Source organism: Lutjanus erythropterus, chromosome 14 (genome assembly GCF_056507025.1).
Source record: "Lutjanus erythropterus isolate fLutEry1 chromosome 14, fLutEry1.hap2, whole genome shotgun sequence".
NCBI classification, from domain to species: Eukaryota; Metazoa; Chordata; class Actinopteri; order Lutjaniformes; family Lutjanidae; genus Lutjanus; species Lutjanus erythropterus.
This window is the reverse complement of record NC_139330.1, coordinates 4,525,340-4,550,600: the sequence shown is the minus strand read 5'-3', so window position 1 is coordinate 4,550,600 and position 25,261 is coordinate 4,525,340. Positions and strand designations below refer to the sequence as shown.

General features: G+C 37.2%; 2 protein-coding genes across 2 annotated transcripts in view; one reads left to right on the top strand and one right to left on the bottom strand.

Moving 5' to 3' along the window:
• The window catches only part of mcph1 (microcephalin 1), a 38,151-nt gene that overhangs the window by 626 nt on the left and 12,264 nt on the right, over nt 1-25,261 (bottom strand). Inside the window, exon 14 of the mRNA XM_084735420.1 lies at nt 32-269. Within this exon, the coding sequence (XP_084591546.1) occupies nt 32-269 (238 nt within the window). The remainder of the gene's footprint in view (nt 1-31; nt 270-25,261) is intronic.
• angpt2a (angiopoietin 2a) lies at nt 6,270-25,246 on the top strand. The gene is made up of 9 exons (XM_084735419.1): nt 6,270-6,804; nt 13,392-13,547; nt 14,921-15,042; nt 15,178-15,416; nt 16,345-16,472; nt 17,004-17,105; nt 17,867-18,033; nt 19,714-19,844; nt 22,938-25,246. The coding sequence occupies exons 1-9, from the start codon at nt 6,538-6,540 to the stop codon at nt 23,108-23,110; spliced, it is 1,485 nt and encodes a 494-aa protein (XP_084591545.1). The 5' UTR covers nt 6,270-6,537; the 3' UTR covers nt 23,111-25,246.

The window sequence follows — 25,261 nt, the reverse complement described above, 5'->3', positions numbered from 1 at the left end:
TTCACACAAAGATTATCAGAAAATATCTTACCCAGCACCCACTGCTCTGACAGGATCCTGCTTCCCTCTGGTCTCCTGCCGCTGTACTTCCCTATACAGATTCCTGCCTGCCGCACAGTTTTGCAGACTGTTCCACCACAGAGCTGGATCAGCTCCACTAGACTCTGAGTGGGTGGCTGGGAGTGCTGGGAAACAAACATGGCGGGCTGGCTTTGAAACAGGTCCTGCTGGTGCTCCCCGGCAGACAGGTGCCTCTGGAGACGACAAATCTGGGAAGGAAAATGACAATAACATACTGTGCAAATTAACCGTTTGCAGAGAGGTACAGTCAGGACACAGTGACGCAGATCCTGTTCAGCTTCTCTGTTCTAGGAAAACATCCAGAAGATCAACAGCTCCGCAATAGATCATCTGAAAAACTCGTTATTCAAATAAACTCATGATAAGCTTTCAACAATCTAATCTCAATTTCCAAAATGTCAAAGGAAATACACTTTTTTGCTTTCTTGCCAATCGTCAGATGAGACAAGCCATACCACTCTTATGCCTGCACACTAAATATGAAGCTACCGCCAGCAGCTGGTTAGCTTAGCTCAGAACAAAGGCTTGAAAACACCTCGCCTGGCTCTGTTTGAAGGTAAAACCATCCACCTACCAGCTCACTAATTAACACGGTGTATCTCGTCTGTTTAATCCGTACAAAAACCAAAGTGTAAAGACAGTAATACCCTGTTTTTAGGGGGATTATGTGTCGGACTATTTCTTGGCTGGCACCCGTTGCTAGGCAACCAGTGGAGTCTCAAGGAAGTTACTGCTCCCTGCCAAAAATCAATTCATTGAAATCATCTTTTTTCTATTAACTAACTGCACATAATTAGTTTTTCAGTTTCGCATCAACTTTAAATTTCCAGTTAAAACATTCAGAATCAGTCAATTTTCATTTGCTCTGGCTAATTAAACCTCTAAAGGGCTATCCAAACCAAAATCTATAACTAGAAATATATTGTTGTAAAAATTGTTCTAACTGAAGTGGATGGCAGAGTGCAGATTGCAGTTCTATAGCTACTCCACTCGAGTTAGAATAGGTGGCCAGAAGTCCCTGTTTTTAGTGGATTGTCCCCGTCTGGAGTAGCCCCTGCAAATGTCCCTGTTTTCAACTGTGCATGAAAAAACAGACTGCGAAGTGAAATAAAATTATATGTGGCAAGAAAGACTGGGCAGCAGAGCAGGTTGACGTCTCAATCATGTTTGCTTTGCCTAGATGTGGCACATTTGCATCACACCGAGGTTGAGAAATGTGTGCTGCCACTGATAAATAAATAAATGTAGTATCCCCTGATTTGGAACTGTGATTCAGTATCAAAACTGGCCAGATGGCTGCTTGTGATACAGCACAAGCTGTATCCATTTGGCTTTGAGGAACATTAAAACAAGTCCAGAACACCACTACTGAAAATCTATACATGCCATGAGAGCCAATTTAAATAGGAATTTTTATTAATATAAGTAAATATTTCTAAGTCATTGCTGAACGTGGGACCTTAAGTTTAATACAGTTTAATTAAAGTTTATTACAGTTGAATAGCATTAACACATTTTAAATAAACTACTAAGAGATGGGTAGAACTGGCAAATGTACTGTCGAGCATGAAAACCACCAACATGTCCTCATACCTAAACAACAGCATTGATCGACTACCAATGAGCCCTACACTGACATGTGAGACTGCTGGAGAGTACAAGCAACAGGCGTACCAGACCTGACGTAAGTAATGTAAGTCACATGACATAACCAAAATCATGTTAAATATGTGAAATGGTTGCAGTTTAGTTAGGTTTAAGCACCAGAACTACTTGGTTAGGTTTGGGAAAAGATCATGGTTTAGGTTAAAATAACTATGTTTTTTGTGATGTCACTTACAACTGAAACTACCCAGCATGCACCCCTCCCACCTCCAAGATATCCTGATTGGCCACATCAAATCTTGATGTGGGAAATTAGAAGAGTTCATTTTTCTATGTAGTGAGGTTAAGGTCAGACTCATATAGAGGGTACCAAGTAATGACTTATTTTTATGTAGTTTAATTAAATGCATTTTCCTTACCAGCATTTTGTATTCTATTTAAAACATTTAATGAGCAAGTATGTGTAATTTATAACGAGATACTTTTCAATGTATTTGTGCCTACTGCAGACCTATCAGCACTATTTTAGTTAGTTTTAGGGCAACCTTGTCTTTTATATTTGTAAATCTACAAAAATCCATCAGAATGACAGGAACTGTTGAACTCTGAGAGGCACAAAGGTGAGCTACAATGCCATTTTCCTGTTTTCATTTCGGTAATGTCAACTCTGTCTGGCTAAGTGAATCTCTTTGAGGTTCTGCTTCTTTTCAGTTCGGTGAGTGTTGCTCTGAAGTCTCACTACAGGCCTGCTCTGCATCCAGCAGGGGTCAGTTGCTTAACTGAAGGGTACAATCTGCTCTATTCTAAGTTGAATGCCAGGAAACGAGCTTTATGGCTTCTGGTCTTTTGTCAATGTTCACACAGGTTTCACTTTACCTCATGTAATCGGGGATTGGTCAGAGGGTTCAGAGACAGGGTCAGATTAACATTAACCCACATTGTGCACTTTAAATGGAATCACTGAAGACTACATGTATGGTCTACTACATGAGAAAAGAGGCTTTAAAAACCAGGAAAAAAATGGTTAACCCAAAAGGGAAACATGAAAGACAGCTGAACAAAATGCTGACACAAAAGAGTACACATACAGTATTAGGCATCAAGAAACTTTGTCTTCAAATAGTTAAAACAAATATCTAAAGTTGTGTGTTAAACAAACCATTGTTTGGAGTACTCAAACAGGCTGTGGTGTGTTCAACAGCAGTTTGGATTTGCATACATTTCATGTAATATCTAGTATACTAGAGTGCCCTTCCAGTGGATGAACTGTGATAGAGTGCTCTCTAGAACGCCCGTTTCTTAATTTTTGGACACCGTGTGCTTCACTTATGGGAAAAAAGAATTATATTTATATTTATTAAGACTTTGTTAAACTTGTTAGATTAGAACATAATCTCTGAGCTATTTTAGATTTAAAATGTAAAATGTTATTCCCATGAAGTCTTTTGTGAGATAATTTAATAACTAGTTTTTATATCATGATCATTTAAATGAATAAATCTGAAGACTTTTCACAGACCCCCTGGAAGAGTGCCGCAGACCTCTATTTGGTAACCACTGCTCTTGAGTGCCCCTCCAGGGGAAGAAACGTGATTAAGTGCTGTCTAGAGTGCCATTCCAGTTGACAAACAGTGGTAAAGCGCATCATGACATTCAGTACACTGGTGCCCCACAACACACAGCTGGTGCCCTTTTTTTTTTTTTGCCTCGGCCCCTCATACAGCCTGACTATTATACAAGAAATAAAACTTAATTGCTGTCAAACATGACACTAAAAATAAAAACTGATTTTCAAAAATCTCTAGAGGACAGGTCATTGGGATGCCAGTGGTATCATGCTTAATGACAGTTGGATAAACTGTTGGATGAGATACATTGTCCAGTGCAGGCAACAATTTATCTATTCCTCACATGGGAAATCCCACCGTCTTACTCTGATAACCCAATCAATATCTTTGCAGCTGCTACTGATGTACAGTTACATTTTTCTGGTTGTGTACAGCAAGTCCGCAGAGGGGCAGTGTGGACAGCAAGGCAGTTTGTGCAGCTCTGTAACAACCAACACCAGGTAAGAATAAATTAGGCTTAACAGCCCTGTATAATACAGTATATGCTTGATGGCTCAGGAGATGTCACATTGCTTGCTCATGGCACGGTCTATTCACTTAGCCTAAATAGGTTGTGGCTCAGTGATAAGTTAAATGCTTCCCTTCCCTCCTTGGTGATTTCAATAACCGTAAAACAAGAAGTGCTGCCATTAAATCTGCTGCTCTAGTGATTCAGTCTGAACACCTGAAGAAGTCAATGTTTTTGGAATGACGAGTCCTTCCTCTTCGGTAATGTGCTTAAATATGTTGCATTTCCCTCATACAGTAACTGTTACATCAGCCTGCTTCCTACAATTCTGTTTCGGTATGTCTGTCCAACTGCAGAGGGCAAATCTGAGACTGAGAAAAAATGAAATATTGTGCAGCTGACACAAAATGTGATTATGCTGAGGTGAAAATGACTGTTCAGTACACAATATAAAGCTCAATCTCTGAAATTATTTTGCAGGCAGTTACAGATTGACCAAGGTCTGTGTCACTTTCAAAGATTCTACTGTAAAGAGTGAAGCCACAGTACCCAATCAACAGTAGCGCGTCTGTGATGGAGGCACATTCCTGCAGTAAAGGACAAAACATCCTCCTATGTCAATGCCCTTCCTGTACAATACACCTGCATTCTGTTCCCTGCTGTGACACAAGAGTCCCCAGAGAGCAGAAACTTTGTCATGTTGGGATGATGCTGCAGTTGGTGGAAAAGACCTGAAACTTTCTATTTGCACCTCCAGGATAGTCATTATAACAAGATAATCTTGTATGTGGCTGTATGATTATTTGCCGTGGGAGGCTAGTCCCCTAATTTTCTTGTTAAAATAGCCCAGAGGTGACTCACTTTAAAATGAAATTGGTACTGAAAAAGTATTTTCTTCAAGCCACAGAAAAACAAGTTACTGACGCAAGCATTTGTGGCATGTTGTTTACAAAAGATGTCTGAAAATACTCCAGAGTCTCTAACAACAGAACAAGCCAAAAAACGACAATGCTGCCTTTAATAGGTCATTTAAAAAACCTGTTATAAAAAAAAAAATATAAACGGATTAATCTGTGAACAGGGACAGATCTAGAGAAATATTCATGGGTTGGCAAGAGGAGCATGGAGACTTCAAGAGGTGCTTTAATTGCAAACAATCACATATATCAGTACCAGCTCAGAAATGCCTCAAAATGAAGATATATTAATTAAAAAACATTATGTTATTGTTGCACATAAGTAAAGAATTCAACAGAAATAGCTACAGGTGGCAATAAAATTAATGAATTGTTTTATTCTCCAATCTTCATACATTTTCCCAAATGCATATTTTGTCATTCAACATAAAGCCATCGTTTAGCTTAAAATGTGGCCAGAACATACTATACTGTGTGTAGTAGAGCATAATCTCTTGCTGCATTCACTTGCACTCTGACTTCAGAGTTTCCATCCTGCACAGTTCCTCATATTAATGTATTTTAACTAATTGTCCTAAACTAGGGTGGCAAAGTATATTTAAGGAATGGCAAATGCCACCTCATGCCACCCCTCTAGATCTACCCCCCATTTGTGAGGGCTCACTTCTGTCCTGCTATTTCAAGCTAGTGTAGAAATGAACATTTGGGACAAGATATAGCAGGATATATAGGACACACCAAAAACTTGCCCTTGATTGAGAAAACAACATATCACACATCTTTCCCATGACTTTACTGATTTGAAAGGCTTAAATGCAAAAAATGTTTCATTACACGTATGACTCAGACAGAGATCTGCCAAGTACATTTAATCTGAAATTGCACAAAACTACCCTGAAGCAGATGCAAATTAAAAAAAAAAAGTCATGACTATTTTGTGGTCAGAGGTCATCATGTGGCAACGTCAGTTTTTACCAGTAACAGACTTTATCGACCCTGAGATCCAAACTAGAAACTAACTTCTTTTGAGTTTCCTTGGGAAGATCTGGGAATTTTGGATTCTTTAATGACATAATGAAATTGTGAAATAAATCCAATTACTGTGTAAGAACATGAAACAAAAAAGAAGAATGTCTCATAAAGTCAGGAAAAGGAAGTCAATTTTGCTTTAAATATAGCCTCAGCATCTTGTACAAACAAAATAGAAAAATGTGTGGAAAGAGTTAATTATGTCATTCAAACAAAGGCATTTTCCTTTGAATCTCCCATTCAAAGATGCTAGTGTGTTTGTCCCAGGCCGGGAAACAATTTTCAATGAATGGGATGGACACTGCTACTATCACAAAGTGTGCTGAAGGTGGACAGCTGCATCCTGAGTAGCTGTGCAACTAGAGGTAAAAAAAAAAAACATGCGTGTATTGTAGAGGATATAGTGGAACGTGTGTGATTTTGTTCATCTGCTCCTCTGTGTTGTTTAGTGAGTGCGTACTGAAAGGAATCTCCACTTCACTGCTCTTCACAGTGACTGGCCACAGTGAGAGGGGGAGGGAGTGGTTTAAACTCTCAGCTAGCTAATCAGAGAGGCCATGGGCAGCTCAAACAAGTGGTTGGGGGCTTGATGAAAGGCGAGCACATGCAGTCTGGCACCGGCAACCTCCGGGAATGACACACTACCTCAATTCCTGATGGCTTTCTCTCCTCCTACCACTGAGGGGTAATAAAAGGAATCTGCACAACCTCAAGAGGATTGTTTACACTTGGATGCTGCTAGGAAAAGACATCTACTCAAGAGAAGTTTAAGAAAAAATCCAAGGAGTTCTAACTATACTGAATTTACTTTTAGGTGAATAGTTCCACTATGAAGATGCTGAATGTGGACTTACTAGTTTTAAGTTTCTGTCTTGGTCTGGGGACAGGATACAGTGCTGTGGGTAAGAGACAGTATCAAATCCAAAACGGTCCATGTAGCTACACCTTTCTGCTGCCTGAGCAAGACAACTGCCAAACTCAGAGCAACAACTACAACTATCCGGTTCAAGAGGATGGACCTGTGGACGATGAGTCGGCTCAGAGGCTGGAACAACTGGAGATCACCATGGAGAACAACACACAATGGCTGCTCAAGGTAAAGTCACATCAGTACAAGAGACTGTGATTTATTACAGCGATTTGAAAGTGATAATGTCAGAAGAAAAGATGACAAAGTGTTTTTTAAGTAACTGAGATCATTATGATGTGTAAGAGGACAAAATGTGCTGAAGAGCTAAAAAAAAAAAACACTGGTGTGTCCAGGTGTTACTGGAGATACTCACACTTCTTTACAAACTGAACCAAAGAAAGTAGCACTTCCAACGAAAAACCAAACACCTTGTGTGGAACATGAGGATAATTTAGATGAACTGCTGACTTCACCAGATTTCCTGCTAAAACTTTTATAGAATTATCTAAAGGGAGAAATCTGCTTCTATAGCCAATGAGACACGCTATAATCCCACATTTTTGTATTTGAAAAGGAAATTAATTTAATCTGCAGCTTTTTGCACACCTGAGGGCATGAAAAGGTTAAGATGTAGTGTGTAAAGATGAATGTTTTAATATTCCTCAGACCAAACTGAATCTACCTGACATCCCTATTACAACAAAGACAAACAACAGGTCTGACTCTGTAAAAGTTCATTTTTAAAATAAAGTTCATCACAAAACATCCCAAATATACTTACCTTTTATAGCACCTATTGTCTTAGAATCTAAATGAAAGGCTTTGACATAATCAAGATATTATTACAGCCAGTATTTTTCAGCTATAATTTCATTATCAGAATAATAAATAATACTATAATTTTCCCATTATGACCTGATAATTTCTTGGTATTTATCATATATCCCTAATGATCTACTATACTTTAGCACATGGAACATTGGCAAATTTTAACATGACAAGATGACATTCATTCAACATGACAGAATAACAAGAAACTTGTTTCAAGGAGAGCTGCTGTTTTTTTTCATGTGATTGGCAGATTATTCAGTCTCATACTAAACCACCAGTTCTTTGTTGTTGCAAATTTTGTGTATTTTCTTAACATACAGTTGAAAATGCCAACAATCAATTAATCCATTTATCTTTAATAATTAATAACATAAAAAGCACATGCTTATTTCTCATTGTCATTTTTTTTCTCATTTTCAGTTTCCTTATTTAACAAATGGTTTCGGCAGACAAAACAATGTCAAATGAAGCGCAAATATGGCCATTTCTAGACTATCTATTAATTTTTGATTAATACATTTTTAATCGGTTAAATTCTTAACAGCAATTAATGATTAATTATTAACATCAAGGACTGAGCAATACCACATAATAAAAACGAATAATAAAACCGATCTATTAAAAAAAGACAAGACAAAATCAGTTTAATGAGTGAAAGTTTAGGTTAAAGCTACAACAAGGAACATTCAGACAGTGTTGATTTTGGAGGCCCCTGTGGACAAAAGCAGTAGTGATTCCATAGCCATAATCACAAAATATAATGGCCAAAATAAAATTATTTAAATAAAAATCTCCTCCATCTTTATTTTAATTGACTGAAGTACTACTCAATGCAACTTTGCCTGAAAAAATGTAAATACAGGCTCATCTCTTCTGATTTCAAGGAGAATTCGATGAAGACTATGTACTGTCGGCATCAAGAAAAACTAGAAACACGCATCTTCATGCCGATGGTCTTGTTTGCTTATGAAAGTCATACAGAGACATCAGCATTAAATTGAAACTGTTTCATAACCAGTGAAAAACTGGTCTAAATGAATAGTTATGTCACAGTTATGTCATGTCATAGTTTTTTTTTTATCTTTAAAGACTGAGAGAATCTTCGGGAATCTATTTTGATTTAACAAATGTAGAGACGAACACAAAAGAATGTGCTGCATGTATGTGAGAGACTATTATTCATTGCAAAGGGACGTAACGGGTTTGATGACTGACAAAAACTCAACACAGGTGGGACACATACTGCCCTTTCAGTTTGCTGAGTTGTTAACTTGTGCCAGTCAAAGAGGTGAAATGCCTCTTTTCTAGCTCATTCTCCTCTCCCTCTTCGGAGTGCGATTACTGTTCAGAGACAAGAACATCTCACAGCTTGATCACACATTTCCTGTCTCGTAGCTCAGAGGACACTCTTCTTTGATGTTCTTCATGATCTAGACAACGCTACTCAGTAACTACACTCACAGAGGCAACAGCTCAAGTGCTGCAGCCTTTTGCAAACACAAGCGAACATTTCAAAAAGTCCAACAGCAGACAGTGACAGGTTACATATTTCTTACGACTCCAGCACCTTCTTGTTATGCAACTTAGCCGAATGAATTTGCACATGAGAAAATTAATATGAGAGAGTAAATCATAGCTAAAGTACGATGGTTAAAGTTTCACAATGTGCTGGATATTTTGGCATAAAGAACACAACAGACTTGTGACACTTTTTATAACACTTATTATGTCTAATAGCACCCAAGTACAGTACAGATTCACAGTATTACATATTATACATTACTCTGGTTCTGCATTAATAAAGCAGAAGCATTAGATTTTGTAAAGGTGTGCTGAATAGGCAAATCTGCTATGTCCATTAATTTCTCTTTTATGAAGAAGAAGAGTTTGGTCTGTTATTGCAGCTGTAAGCTACTAACTTCAGTGTAACTTTAATTCATTTAAAATAATAAAATACTACTCTTTATTACATGACCCCCATGATCTGAAGCACGAATAAGCAGAACTTAATATCCAATTTACTTTGACATTTTTTGTTGCAACAGTCTGTATTTCAGTGCAGTGTTATTATTTGTATACTATATTAAACTTTAAAATGGGAAGAAGCTAGATGCAATTGCATAATTTCAAATTAAAAATATTCCTCTATCAATAGTAAATGAGTGTTTCATTGGAACACAACCTGTTTCCAGTTGTCAGTTCAATTTGGGACCACGTTGTGTTGTCTGGGGGAAAATGACATTATGCTGTTCTTGAGGCATTTGTAAAGCATTTAACTTAAATAAAATGCAGGAGCTTTTAGACTGCAGGTTGTCAAAAGTCTTGTTAAAAGGTTGTTAAAAGTATTGATGCTTCAATACTTTTTCAATACCACATGCATAAAACAATACAATATCTGTTAGAGTTTCAAAAGTACTGAATAAGCACGTAAAGAAAATTGATGGATTGACTGATTTTTATAAACCTCTTTTACAGGAGTTTAGGATGGAAGAGCGATTCAAGGGTTTAAATAACCTGAGAGAACAAGTAACTGCCACCTAATTTAGAGGAATCGAGAGTGTCACTTAAAAGCTTACATAACTTCACATTGTTATCACATAAACATATTCAGGATGTCTGCAGAAAAGTATCCAATCCTATGAGCTACAACTCAGTTCCAACTCAGTATTCAGTGCTCAGGGTTCCTGCACATTTTCCATGTCAAAAATTCCAGACTTTTCCAGACTTAAATTTCCAAGCGTACCAACTGAGTATAAATAGCTAGATGTTTATTATGTCTTTTAATATGTGTGTCTGATTTCACACAGTTTGCATCTAGCTTTCTTTTCTCATTGGGCTCCTTCGCTAATCAGGCTTTATGTTTAAGATCAAATCAGCCCACGGAAAACATATATTTACCCACTGTGGGCGTTCAGTTCACACTCCAAATAAATAAGAATGGAAAATGAGTTGAAAAAAGTTAGATAATTTAATTTTCATGATGTCTCTGCAAGTCTCTCTCACCTCCTTCATTAACTGTGTCCATGGAAACAACCATGAACATAAAGGTACTGACTTTTCTGATCACTGCAAAACTCAAATGTTCAGACAAGATTAATATTTGGTTATTTGTGATGCTATGCATATAACACATTCAAAGATACCAGAGCTGTTTCTGTCTGAGAAGGAGCTTGCGTCACACACCATATTTTTGCTTTGCTTTCAGTGACATCAAGCTCACTCTAGCCCGTGCTCTCTCATGCAGTGGTAAACATTTTGGCACCAATGGCTGCTCCAGACACCATGAAAATTCAATCAATTTATTTTTATAAATTCTGAATTTTATATTTTAGAAAACAGAAAAGGGGCAATAGCCTAGAAACACAAATATTTTTCCATACTCCAGATCTGGAAATGAGTAAAATGCAAAAAAATAAAATAAAAAAAATCCACACTTTTCTATACTGCATAGGAGCCCTGAACACAGTCACTTAATTTCAGAAAGTGCTATTTACACCACACCACCTGATGACAACTGAGGAAAACAATTTGTTGTCACGTTCTCATGTGAATGAGGAACACAGTCATTCCTTACGGACGCCTTTGAGACAAACGGTGTAAACAACTGATTAGATCATAGACTGTCAATGGGACATCCTGTCAGCAATTCAAATGACAACCTTCCACCTAACATGTGTGGATCCAAGAAACATAAACAAACTGGAAGTCATGAAAGGAAGACAAACAAAATCAGTGCTAATTGCAGCTGTTACTTGTATTTGCCAAAAGAAAAATAACTGGCTGTTTGCGGCTGCATTGCTGACTGATGAGTAAATAACAACAACAAGTGATTATGCAAACTTACTGTAGATGACAAAGATATTCAACTGACGCTGGTTTCCAGTTGTGCACACTCACTGTCATGAAGGATGTAACTCCTCACTCAACACTTCCATCCTGTTTACGAGTCGTGTGACCTGATTGCCACTCAGGAACACCATGCAGGAAATAACTTAATGATTGGTCTTGGTCTAAATTTGGCAATACTGTAAGGTAGATAAGAACAAGTCTCGTAAAGATGAAACATTGACCTTTTCCCACCCTGAGCCATTGTGTTATTTCTATGATTAAGAGGTTTGATATTGGCAAGGTTATACCAGAACTGTAAATGTTATTTATCCTCTTGAGTCACAATGACACAAATGATAAATTAGTAAATTGTCTCAAGCTTCAGTACTTTTCTATGAAATTACAATCTAGTACAGGCCATTACAATTACTTGTAAATGACTTTCATTCTTCTCCTAAAACTAAAATACTTGACATATAATATACAACAGAAATTCCCTCGTCATGAGACATTTTTGTTCATGTTGATCCCCGAAGCTCCCCTTAAAATAACTGAACAGTGTTTCCTCAAAATACCATGATGTGACACCATCAGTCTATTTTCGACAGGTTGTTAAATGCAAATTTTTGTGCATTTATAGCATAGAAATTAGGGATAAAAAAATACATTTTAATTATTGTAATAACCATGTTTCATTACCGTGCTTTGAAAATCTCAGCGTAATTAATGCGTCCGGCATTAACCAAGGTTAGCAATAGTCTCCCAGACACAGGCACAGCAACAACGTGGTTTTGTTTTGTGTCAGTGAAAACACCGACATCCCAAAAGACATGACGATATGTCATTTTGGTGAAAGGTTTTCATTCTAAAACTTTGTGAAATGATTTAAGTGTGTGTATCAGTACTTTTTGAAAATGATCGTGATAAGAATTTTTCATATTGTTTCATCTCTAATAGAAATAGAGCAAATATGAAAACAACACAGACTTTTGAAACTGATGAAACCATTGTTGACAATGGGACATGTGGAGACCAGAGCTTATTATGTGATGATGTCTCCAAGCATCCAAGAGGACCATACAGTTGTTGTCTGAAGAGGGAGTAAAAGAATATGTCTACTAATAAACCCACTTTCCTGAGAGATTGGAAATAAGAAATTCTGAACATTTTTCTTAATGTGACAACTCACCCTTAAATCAAAAATACATACTTTCCCTTTGGCCTATGGTGCTATTAATCCATCTAGATCAGTGGCTCCCAAACTTCTTATGGTGTGTCCTCCTTTAGAAGCTGGAAAAAGTTCATGCACCCCCAACCCCACTATTATTATTATCAATCATTAGCAAAAAAGTATTAAAGATGAAATTTAGTGAAATGAAGGTCAGCCTGATAGAATAAGCAAACTCTAGTTTGTTTATTTCGCTCTTGATAAATCACATTTATTTAACTTTGTTTCACTCTCACTATATTTCTCTGGTCATCTACTACATTTTTCAAACATATTTTTTGTTGCTTTGAACACCACAATTCACAATCATATTGGAAGAAGACAGACAACTCTAGGGCCGATAACTCAGCAACTTACACACACACACACACACACACAAAAAAAAAAAAAAAAAACAATCTAGAGGAATAAATAGCACTACATGTAAAAGGGAAAATGTATTTTGATTTTGGGGTGAAGTGTCCCTTCATCTCCCTTTAAGAAGCATGGCTGCAAACTGCAAATAATACATAGTATATCCATCATCTTAAAGTTGCTTAGCTGTTGATACTCCACTCTCTATGACAATGGCGTTAATTGTTCTCCAGTCAGTATACAATGAACACTCAAATGAATGTTATTCCCTGGTTTGAGTCCCTGATCCAATAGGGTAAATCCGAAGCAAAGAGAACAAGTGACAATGACTTCACTCTGACCAAGTACACATGAGGTTTCTCAAGAACTCAAACAAGAAACAGAGCTGCTCTGTGTCCAACATTACAGTAGCAGATTGTAGTGAGCAGCAGCCAACTGTCAATCTCTGAACTAATGTACAGGATTGTGCATGCACAACAGAACCACTAATTAATAATACTAATCAAGTTAATGTATTTCTTCTGTGCTGCAGCTGGAGAACTACATACAAGACAGCATGAAGCAGGACATGGTCCAAATCCAACAGACAGCTGTACATAACCACACAGCTACGATGATTGAAATAGGAACAAACCTGCTGAGTCAAACTGCAGAGCAAACAAGGAAACTGACCAATGTGGAGGCACAGGTGAGACAACTTTAAACACACAGAAGGAAACAATGCTAAAAACTGCATACATGCAATGCAACACTAAGAAAGACAAGAACAGTTTACACCTATTTTTATAAGCATAACAGGCTTGGTAACAGAAAAACATGCCGATGAAAATGTGGTGCAAGTTTATCAGTTGTTTTGATGACAGGTATACATTAACATGGTCTCTGCGGTACACTGCATTAAACAATGTAGCTTCAGAGTGTTAAAAAAATAAGCAGAGGGAAAAACAGGCATGACTGCGTCAGTTTATTATTGTGGCTACACGTCAATGACCTTATGTGAGCCAACTGTACAGCATTTCCTGTTATTAGCACACTTGTATTCCCACAGAAAGGGTCTATCAGTTTGTCACAATCAGACATCCGTCTGTTCAAAGACATCAACAGCTCCATTGGAGACACATAGCTGGGATCCATGTAAACAACCTGCTTTTTGCTGAGTTCAGTTCCTCCAAAATGGGAAATTAGAGGCAAGGTCCCCAACCCCAGACTTTAGTTCAATACGTCCGTCTGTGAAAATAGGTGGATTTTCAAAGTTTCCCTTGTCCAGGTACGTTTGCTGTATTGGAACTTGGTTGTTCTTTCCTGTCATGTTTTTCCACTTTGCAAATGGCTGTTTGTTCACTCTAGAAATGCAAACTGGGCTTTGTTTGGAACTTGATGTACCAATGGAATACAGAACCTAATATCCAAAGTACTTTGACAAACTGCCTGTTATCCAGACAATTTCTTTTTAGGATTGTAATATAATTTAGGATTTTAATACATATAATTTAATTTAATTTTTAAAGTTTCTTATTGTTCTTTTCCCACACATTTCTGCTGTTGTTGTTGCTGATGTTACATGCTTTTTTTTTACTTTGTTTTTTCTCTAAATTGCTGCAAGTCATGTTATTATTTGCAAACTAATTTAAACATTAAAATGGAGAAATGCCAAATGTAACTGCAATTTAATTATTTAATTAATTTCAATTTAAAACAGTCCTCTGTCAGTAGTAGATCAGGGTCTTATTGGAACACAACCCTTTTCCAGCTGCAAGTTAAACTTGGGACCATGCTGTGTGGGGAATCATATGACATTACTGGAGGAATTTGACATTTTTCATAATTTCAATTAATTGTTTAGGCCTCAGAGCATTTAAAATTTACTGCTGAGGGATGAATACTTTGATACTTTTGCAATAACATATGTTTAAAATGATACATCTGTTAATTATAGTATTAAAAGTACTGATATTTTTTTTAATGCCAGTAGTGTATCTAGGTTTAAAGTTCTGGTATTGTGACAACTTTCTCTGTGTCACAGGCTGACTGAGCTGCTTCCCCTTGTTCTTTTGTTTTCAGGTAATTCATCATACAACTCGACTTGAGCGTAAACTTCTTGAAAACTCTCTGTCAACCAACAAGTTGGAAAAACAACTAATTATCCAAACAAATGAAATCAACAAGCTAAATGACAAAAACAGGTGAGGACCTAAAACATGGCAAAAAAACAAAACAAATACTACTAATTTTCAGGGTCACTAACAGCACAGTATTGGGCTAATGTGCAAAGCAAAAACGAAAGCTCACTGCTGAACTTGCTGCCTGCTTCTCTGCAGCTTTTTGGAGAAAAAGGTGGTGGATATGGAGGAGCAGAGGCAGGTGGAGCTGAAGATGCTTCGAGAGGAAAAGGAGCAGCTTCAGACTCTAATACTGAGACAGACCGCCATCATCGGCGAGTTGGAGCAGCAGCTACTCAAAGTCTCCTCAAACAACACTGTACTGCAGCAACAGCAGCAAGAGCTTCTGGGAACCGTGAACAATCTTATTCATGCTATCTCTGCTGGCTCAGCTCGAGGTGAGTCAGCACTCCAGGTCATCGTAATCTCTACTCAACGAAAGGCAGACAACATATGCCCTCTTTTTTATATTTATATTTTAAAACACGTCCATACTTGGGTCCTGTAGGCCAAGACTGGTGTGGCCACTGGCAATAATAAGTGTGTGGTTGCATTGGATAGGGCTGGGGGATTTTGATATGTTTATGATATGCACATCATACGATATACATCTTGATACACATTTTCTCGAAAATAACATACTGTAAATTCTCAAATAGTACAAACACATGATCTTATAGAATATGAAGCACTGCTGTCGCTTAAACTACCCAACAGTATTTAATAGGGAAGGGCAAAGGGGACGTACTGATCAAAATTTTTCACCTTTTTATGGACCAAATTACAAATTACTTGAGAAAACAGTCAACAGATTTATCGCCAGTGAAAATTAGTTAGTTGCAAATCTAATCATAACATTTTTGATCAAATACCTCAGTATCAATGTTTATTTATATTTAACATATATTGTAATATTAACGCAAGAGTTTAGATAAATAATCATCAGTTGTGTGGATAAAATGACAAAGTGGGTAAAGACAAATAAATGGACTGCTAGAACAGAAATCTACATCAATTTAATGTAATGCAGCCTTAAAACCAGGAAAAGATAACACTTAAGCCATATCATGATACAACAATATTCAAAATACAAGCCAGTACCTTGCCTCATATCACAGTATCAATATCATATCAATATATTGCCCAGCCCTATTATTGGATTGCACGAAAGAAAGCCACCTAACTTTAATTACCTCATTCACGTTCAAAATGGTGAAGACTGGAATGTGCCCCATTTTCCCAGAAGATGTGAATTTGTGAAAGGAGAACAGTTGAATGCTGTACAAGTGTGTGGTATCAAATTAAAAGGGATGATTTCTTCTGCAGAGAGTAAAACTGTCATGATGCAGGACACTCCTACCACATTCACGGACTGCGCTGCTGTCTTCAAGTCAGGAAACACCCAAAGCGGAGTCTACACTCTCACATTATCCAACACTACAACAGAGGTTCAGGTAAAGTAAGCCTGTTTGTTTGTTTGAGACTAGCTTAACCTTGGTGGGTAGTGCTCTCACATGAACTAAAATGGAAAAAAAGTAGGAAGTTCAGTAATCTGATCATAAAAGGAGGAAACGTCTTACAACGCCATATTGCATAACAGTTAAATAATGCCCCAACACTGCATACATACACACAGGTATGCACTAACCCACCCACTCTTACACAACCTTGTAAATAAAACACTGCACACTTCTGGAAGCACTCAATAAACAGTATTGTGTTTGAGGGCGGGGCAGTGAAATTAAAATGCTCTCAGACTCCCATTAATGATGTGCATGCTTGAGCTAAAACTGTGATCTCCTTAGATACTTTTCAGAGAATAAGAATTGGACTTCAATTCTGTATCCCTTCACTGCAACTCAACATTTGTTTTAACCCAACTCAAATAAGACCCCATTGTCAAATTATAAATGAGCACAAATTCTTTACAGAGCATTAATTTTGAATTATTAATTACAACAACTCCTTTATTTTTGTGTGTGAAGGCTTTCTGTGACATGGAGACAGAAGGAGGTGGCTGGACAGTACTACAAAAACGCTTTGACGGCCGTGTTGACTTTCACCGTACGTGGCAAGAGTACAAAAAGGTAAAAGCTATCAAGAAGAAATTCTTCCCTTAAAAAAAACATAACCTAGGCTACGGTTTCCATCCCAAATGCACAATACAGTGGCCAGATTTTGTTTTGGCCATCGACTGAAAGTATTTTACAGGCCTTGTGATTCTGCACTTAGAGGCAATTCCTAGATGTAATCCAAGGGAGAAGGGACAAAATGCAACTAGAAGCACAGACATCTTAAATGCTCCCCATCTGCTATTCAAGAAAATAATGTCAGCAAGGTACCCTCAACAGAAACCAAAATAACTTTGGTACCAGATTCAACCACAGCCTGTCTAAAATTTCTGCAAGTGCATCTGAAACTGTGCTTATAATCTACAATCAAAAAGGCTTCTAGATGATTCCCAAAATAGTGAACGGCCCTGACAATGCCAAGTTGGAGATAAATGGATCAACACCATGCCAAAAAGAATCTCAAGTCCAATCTCAAGTCCCTACAGAGCAATTATTACAGAGGAAAGCATTCATGCGATTTCCTTTATTCTACCACAATGCAAGCTCAGTTTAAAGTGGCATTCTTACTTATCAGTATCTCATTGTGGATGTGAATATTTGAGATTGTTTTGCATAACTGCTGAAAGTACTTTGAGTATTCTGAAATATTGTAGTTCCAGGAAAAAACAGTGTCTGTCATTTGTCTGTGCGCTCCATTTTGTTCATGGAAACAACCTACGAGCCTGTTCTGCAAGGGTTCAACAAGGTTTAATTACCTGTCTTTTGTGTCTTTTCAGGGCTTTGGAGAACCTTCAGGTGAATTCTGGTTAGGAAATGAATTTGTCTCCAGACTGACAATTCAACAGTCCTACAAACTAAGGATCCAGCTGAGTGACTGGGAAGGAAACTCTGGATTCTCACAATATGACCAGTTTTCTCTTGACAGTGAAGCACAAAATTACAGGTAAGTTGTACCAACAACATCAAAGAAATAAATGTTGGATGCTCTGTGGCAGTCACTAAACAGTTTAATTATTGCTTTAAGCGAAAACATTACAGCTCATGTAGCTCAAGTTATTGAGGACAAAGAAGCCCATCAGCAAATAATACTGTTCTCTTACAACGGTGCTTTTGAAGTCTGCTATCCTGAACACATACCAAAAACTGCTGGCAATTACCAGCCAAGGAGCGTAACTAAAGCACAGCCTCAAAACTCAAGGCCTTGCAGTTATAACAACTATGTTTGTGGCAACATTCAGAAACAGTAGTCCTTGAAACAACACGCATTCTTGAACAAATAACAAGCATCTTTAGAAGAACTGATGTGTAATGTAGTGTAGTGTAGTAGCAAATTATGTCATATAATTACATTTTCCCTTAGCTAAAAGAATGAAAGCTTGTGCTGTAATTATTTTATAATACATTTTCCACTAGACTGGATCCATACTTCTGAATCATCACCTGCATCTGTTTCTTTTAAAGCTACTACAGAGAACTTTCATATTTTGTTGATTTTGGAGACCCTTGTGGACAAAAGCAGGAGTGTTTCCACTGTAAAAAAAAAAAAAACCCCACAAAAAATAATGTCAAAAATACAATTATGCAAATAAAAATCTTCTGGCTGACATATTACTTACTGTAACTTTTTCTTGTGGATGGTCTCGACTGCTAATGTAGGTCACACAGAGGCAGCGGTATTAAATTGAGACTCTTTTATAACCAGATAAAAACTCCTTGTAGTAGCTTTAAGCAGTTCAAATAGATGGAATAATGAAGTAAAATGTTTCAGTCTGATTATCAGTCTAATGGTCTACAATTTGTTCACTGACAGTCAAGATCAGCCACATTGATGGATAAGCTCACAATGCTTGGGGTGATTTTCCACTTAATTTGCTCTGGTTGTTAACATCTAGCACTAATGTGTAAGAGAGATTCATTCTCCAGTCTTCCATGATTTATATCTGAAAGACACTGTGTCCCTGGACCATACCATGCATATAGTTAATTCCAGAAGACCATTAGAAATGCTGACCTCCACACATTACAAAACACATTATAGAAATTCCTCTGGATGGAAGTTCTTTGCAGTATAAGACTATTTACTTCCTGATACTGATGCAGTGGCATCAGTCCAAAGAAAATGTCATAAAACAGGTCTGTGTTTGAAAAATAGGAAATACATTAAATGTCTTGGATTTCTAACATCTAGTCTGCACTTCTTGGCAACAACACATCCTTCAGAAGTATTTTCTTTTCCGAAACTAAGCTGATTTCAGGAGTGGAATGGATACTTCCTTTGAATTTGACAAACAGACCTTGAAATGCTCCAATTCATCACAGTTCTATTCAGGTCTTAAGTCTACTTGACTATGACCAATTTGGTGTTCAGTTAGTTGGCCCAGTAACTCCAAATAACTCCTACAAAGAAACTGGACAAATAACATTACACAAAACATAAACAGCTGGAAAACCTGTAGAGCAAACAGTCCACACTTTAATCCTCTTTATGCCAAAGCCCATTTTAGATGCAGTAGTAGTGAAGTTGTGGCCAAAGAATATAAGTGAGTGGGATGTTGCCTTTTGAGGAACAGCAATCATGGACTTCCTCCTCCTCTTCCTTCATTTTTCCTTTTCCATTCTACAGGATACACCTTAAAGGCTACAGTGGAACAGCAGGCAAAATAAGCAGCATTGGGCAGCCGGGAAGTGATTTCAGTACAAAGGATGCAGACAATGACAAATGTGTTTGCAAATGCTCACAACTCACAACAGGGGGTAAGCAATACATTTTTGTAAATAACTTGTGATTCTGAATGACTGCGCTCATCAGGAAAACACAATAACTGTGTCAGTTTGTGATGGCACTTGTTGTGGAACAAATTCCCACCCAAATCTTGGCACTTCCCCCCAAAATCTTCAAGGGCATTTTAAGCGCTCCCGTACTTTTGTGGGCAGGTCAAAGAGCACAATTAGCTGAGAGTTAATCACTGATCAACTCATTGGGGAATTCAGCCCCTACAATGGCTGACATTAATAGCCTGGGAACAGAGCTTTTCCCTCTCTGCTCTTGTAGCTTAAGGGTCCTCCTCCGTTCCCTTGCAAGTGACTCCGCTGCCAGAAGTTTGTCTCACTCTGTATTGGGGTCTGCCAAGTGAGCATGAAAGCATAACCCTATCCCTTTTTTCCCATGAGGGGTCTCTCACATGGGGACTCCATATGCACATTATGCACAGTCGTGACTGAGTGGCACTGAGTCATTAAAGAAGGATCTGCCTTTACAAATATGAACCTGCCTATTTTGAATGAACAAAAATTTGATGAATGCACTAAGTGTGTATGTAAATGGGGGCTAGGCCTGCACAATTAATCGTAATCAAATCGAAATCGCAATATGGCCAAGTGCAATATCCAAATCACAGAACCAGAACCAGAGTTCTGTTTGTATTGTCGGTATTGTATGCAGCAGGTTTTGATGAGGAAGACAACAGTGTGGAATAAAAAAAAAAGATGATGCTGAATCAGTTTTGATCCTTTTTTAAACTGTCCACTGAGGGTATAAAAAAGTTACAGGAGTACAATGTTAAATCATCTATTACCATGGAGTAGAGTCAAATCCACTCTGATATATTTTTAACAATACGCATTATTAAGGACTATATATTGGAAATACATATTAAACTGTACTGAAATTGTTCAGGTATAACTAATAAATTGGTAACTCTGTGGAGGCCACATTAGATAGCAGTGTGAAATAATGTTACGTAAACCCATAAACTTGTAAAGCCTAATCATTAGAATTAGTTCACAGTTCATTAATATCTCAATTATTTTCTCGATTACTCGATTAGTTGTTTGGTCTATAAAATGTCAGACAATGGTGAATTGATTAATTACCAATTAATCACTAGAGCTCTACATGCTATTCCTCTAGACTAAGCATGGACACTGAGTTACTACTACTGAGCAAAAACCAAAATCCAGAGTCTTTAAGAGTTAATGAAACAAAGTCAATCTCTTAACAGCACACACTGATGAAAACTTAAAAAGTGTCTTGGGGACTTAAAACAAAAAGGTGTGTGTGTGTTCACAAGACACAATAATTCATCTCAACATAATGGCAGAAGCAATTTCATTATCGCATCCAATTCCAATTCGATGCTGCCAAAGATGCTGTGAAAGGCCTGCCTTGACATCATGACACATGCAGAAAAAGTTACTGCCACTTCTTAACAGTTGATTAAGCTGTAGCTACCAGTGCAACATGGCTGAAAAATGCATGAATACTATTTATTGCATAGGAGCCATAGAACTATATAGCTTGAAAAAATCTTATTTATGGTCATTTGCTCTTTGAAATCTCTCTCTCTTCCCTCTCTATGGAACAGACATTGCAGCTCATTAACCTTAACCTTTTACAAGAGTGAATTCAGTCTCCAGAGAGCAATTTAGAAAAACTCCATATGTACAATTTTAACTGGCTCTAGTGTGCTCGGATGGTTTAACTGTCATTCACAGTTTTCCTAGGGTGCATTTACAATGTGTACAAATGGACTGGAAATCACCACAAGGTGATATAAAGGTGGTTTAGCTCTGAAAAGAGCTTTACATATTGTAATATTGGATTTTATTTTATAGCTTTGCCCTGTGATGGTGAAAAATGTCCTTAGAATACTATGCCACAGAAGCAGCTGTCCAGTGAGAAGGAGAAAAAGCTTTCCTTGAGCACAGCACAGAGACTGCTCTTATTAAAGTCTTTAATGTCAGTGCTGCATTTGACACAGTCAACCACAAACATATTACTAGACCTACCGAAAAACTAGGTGGAATTTTCTAGTTCTGTACTAAACTGGATTGAATCCAGCTTAAATCACAGGGAGTACTTTGTGTTTACTGGTAATTACACATCTGAGCAGACAAAAATTACTTGTGGTTGTAACCTGTGGCTCCCCAAGTCTCCATTCTGGGGCCTCTTCTGTTCAATATCTACATGCTCCCACTAGCTCAGATGATGTAAAACAACAACATATGCTACCATAATTATGCAGACGACACACAAATTTACATAACCACATCACCAGGGGACCATACTCCCTGAACGATTGGATGTGCCAGAATTTTCTTCAAAAAGAGATAAAACTGAAGTAATTGGCTTTAGAGCCATGGAAGAATGACGAATAGTCAGCGTTCAGATTCAGCTGATAATGTTAAAAACAGTAAACCAATGCAGAAATCTTGGTACATTCATGGACTCAGACATGAATTTTAACAGCCACATGAAGATAATTACAAAGTCAGCCTATTATCACCTGAAGATATTAAGAATTATAGTAGTTTTGCATAATCTTCAGTTGTCTCGACCGCTGTAATTGTCTTTAAATGCCTGTGGATCAGACATCTGCAGCAGAGTCAGAAAGCTGCTGCTCGTGTCCTCACTAAGACCAAAAAAAAAGGCAGATCACATTACAGGCTTCCTTTCTGCCAAAGAACTGATCACTTATCGAATCTTATTATCGAACTGCTGTTGATTTGTAGAGCACTAAATGGTTTAGGGACAAAATAAATTTCTGATCTTCTGGGACAGGTCTACTTTCTGTCAACAAAGTCAAAGATGTAAAGGCAGCTTTCAGTTTTCTGCACATTTGGAACAGACTCCAAGAAAACTGCAGGTCTGCTGCAACCCTTGGTTCTTTTAAATCAAGGCTGAAGACTTTTCAGTTTGCTTCTGCCTTTTATTAAACCAACTCTGAGGCATTTCATTAATATTTTAAACTGCATTGTATATCTATCTTTGTATAGAAAAGACCATTGCATGCATCATTCTCTATGTCACCTCTTTTTACATTTAATTTGTTTGTTTTAACATTCCAGGTTGGTGGTTTGATGCCTGTGGTCCGTCCAATTTGAATGGGATGTATTACCAACAAGGCCAAAACTCAAATCGCTTCAATGGAATCAAATGGTACTACTGGAAAGGCTCGGGCTACTCACTGAAGTCCACCACAATGATGATCAGACCAGCAGACTTCTCAGGTTCCCTTTGAACTGTCAAGCCCAAATTAAACAAAGTGGGAAGGAAATTCTGCCTGACAAACAGCAACAAACAACAAAACCAAAATAAAAATTCTCAAGGGAGCCAAAGCACTTAATGAAAATATTTTTACATACCTTTGGAAAGACAAACTTTGTGCATGTTTATGTGTTTAACAATTTCAATCAAATGGGTTGTTGCATAGAAATTGTGAAATATGGACTGAAAAAATTACAAATAACATACTGAAAATACTGACTTTGGTGTGTATAGATAACTATAGGTATAGTAATTACACTGAGTAATAACAGCTAGCTAACCAGACAAGAGAAGCCAGATTACAATGTGACATTAATTATTTTAAGTTCTTGGATGATTTTAATATAGTTTAAGCACCCTTTTAACAATGTTTTGAATAATAACTGCCAGTGTCATTGTTAAAAAAGGAGACTATGGTACAACATGCGCATAAACAACTGGCTCAAAGTGATTGTTCTGGAAAAGTTTCTGTTGAATTCCTAAAATGTAAATGCAAATGTAAAAATGCCAGACTGTCTTATAACTTTGTTTTTCTCCATAGAATGTATGTACATTTGATGTTTAATTTATATGTAGATTTTTTTAAGATTGATATTTAACATTATTATATATGATGGAGATTTGTTACAGATCTTGAGTACTAGTTCCTAGCTAGTTAGCAATTTCATTGCACATAAACTAAGAGGAATTATTTAATATCATTTTGCAGTACCTTCCCACATGTGCATACATGACGATAATCCTTTTACAGTCTTTTGGGAATGTATTTCTTTTAATTTATGTATTGTTTAAGATGAAGCTTCAACAAGCAAAATTTATGAGAAAGTTGTATAGGTGAGGAAGCTCACCAGTAAACACTGGCTTTAGATTTTTTTTAGATTGTTTGACTGTGATGCTCTACCAGCTATTATACACCTAAAGTTGAATATTAAACACAACCATAAGGCAGAGAACTAAAGCTATGAGCTTTAACTCTTTAACTCTTAAGTCTGTTTCTGCTATAGTGCTGTTCTACACTATAACAATGAACCACCTGGTGAATGCACAATCACCACAACCTTTCCAGCAATGTCTTATCATTTCTAGTACAAAATAAAAATTCTACCTGTTCCAAAGTCGCATTTTCATTGTTGTTTCTATGGCCACTAATCACAGATTAGCTCAAAAAATCTCAGAAGAGAGATATAGGCAGAGCTAATACAAAGCAATAACGATAAAATCCTCCAGTACAGTTTAGGTAATTTTATACTGGGATATTGGGATGTCTGTTCAAAAAATCTTTAACGAATATTACAACAATAAAATCAGTTTCATCATCATTAATACTGACAATTGCTGAAGGCAACACCAGGCTCCACAGGACATAGGAACTGAATGAAAAGAGGGAAGCATAATGTTTGCCAAACGTTGGCTGCGTCCGTAAGAGTAAAGGAATGATAAACGGCCGTGGGGACAAAAAAAATACTTTGTCTGTCACAACAGACGACATCACGTAATTTCAACGGGAAATGTGTTGACATCTGTCTGCATCAAGACCGTATGTCTTCCCTCGCAGTGGCAGGAGGGGACAGTGATTCATGAATGACGAGTTCAGGAAGAGGCAACATTCACATTTCACACAGGATGCTTCAGGAAAAACAAGCCCACTGAAAATGGATGACCTGCAATAAAAATTAGCAGGTTTCCGTCCAGCTTCCTCGGCTTAGGTTTTATGAGCATTTATTATTTTTGGGTGTCAAAAATGTGTTGCAAAGATGATCTATGTAGAGAAAATATTTTATATACTGCACATAATTAAGTTGTAAAACTGAAGGAATTTAAACTGAGTGTATTAAGTTTTTGTCTAAATGCAAAGTAGTTTTTTTAATGCTAGAATTTTATATTTTATATATGATTTTAACAAAGTATAACAAACATTTCTAATGTGTGCACATCAGGCCCAGGAACAAATAGAAAACAAGCAGTGGCAAATAAAATAAATTTTAAAGGATTCTACATTTCTTTTGTCCCCCTCAGAATCAAATATATAAGCAAAGGAATGAACTACCAAACTTATTATTAATTAAGTGTTATTCAGTATTAATGAGTACCATGTATTGATAAAACATCTCTTACAATTTACAGG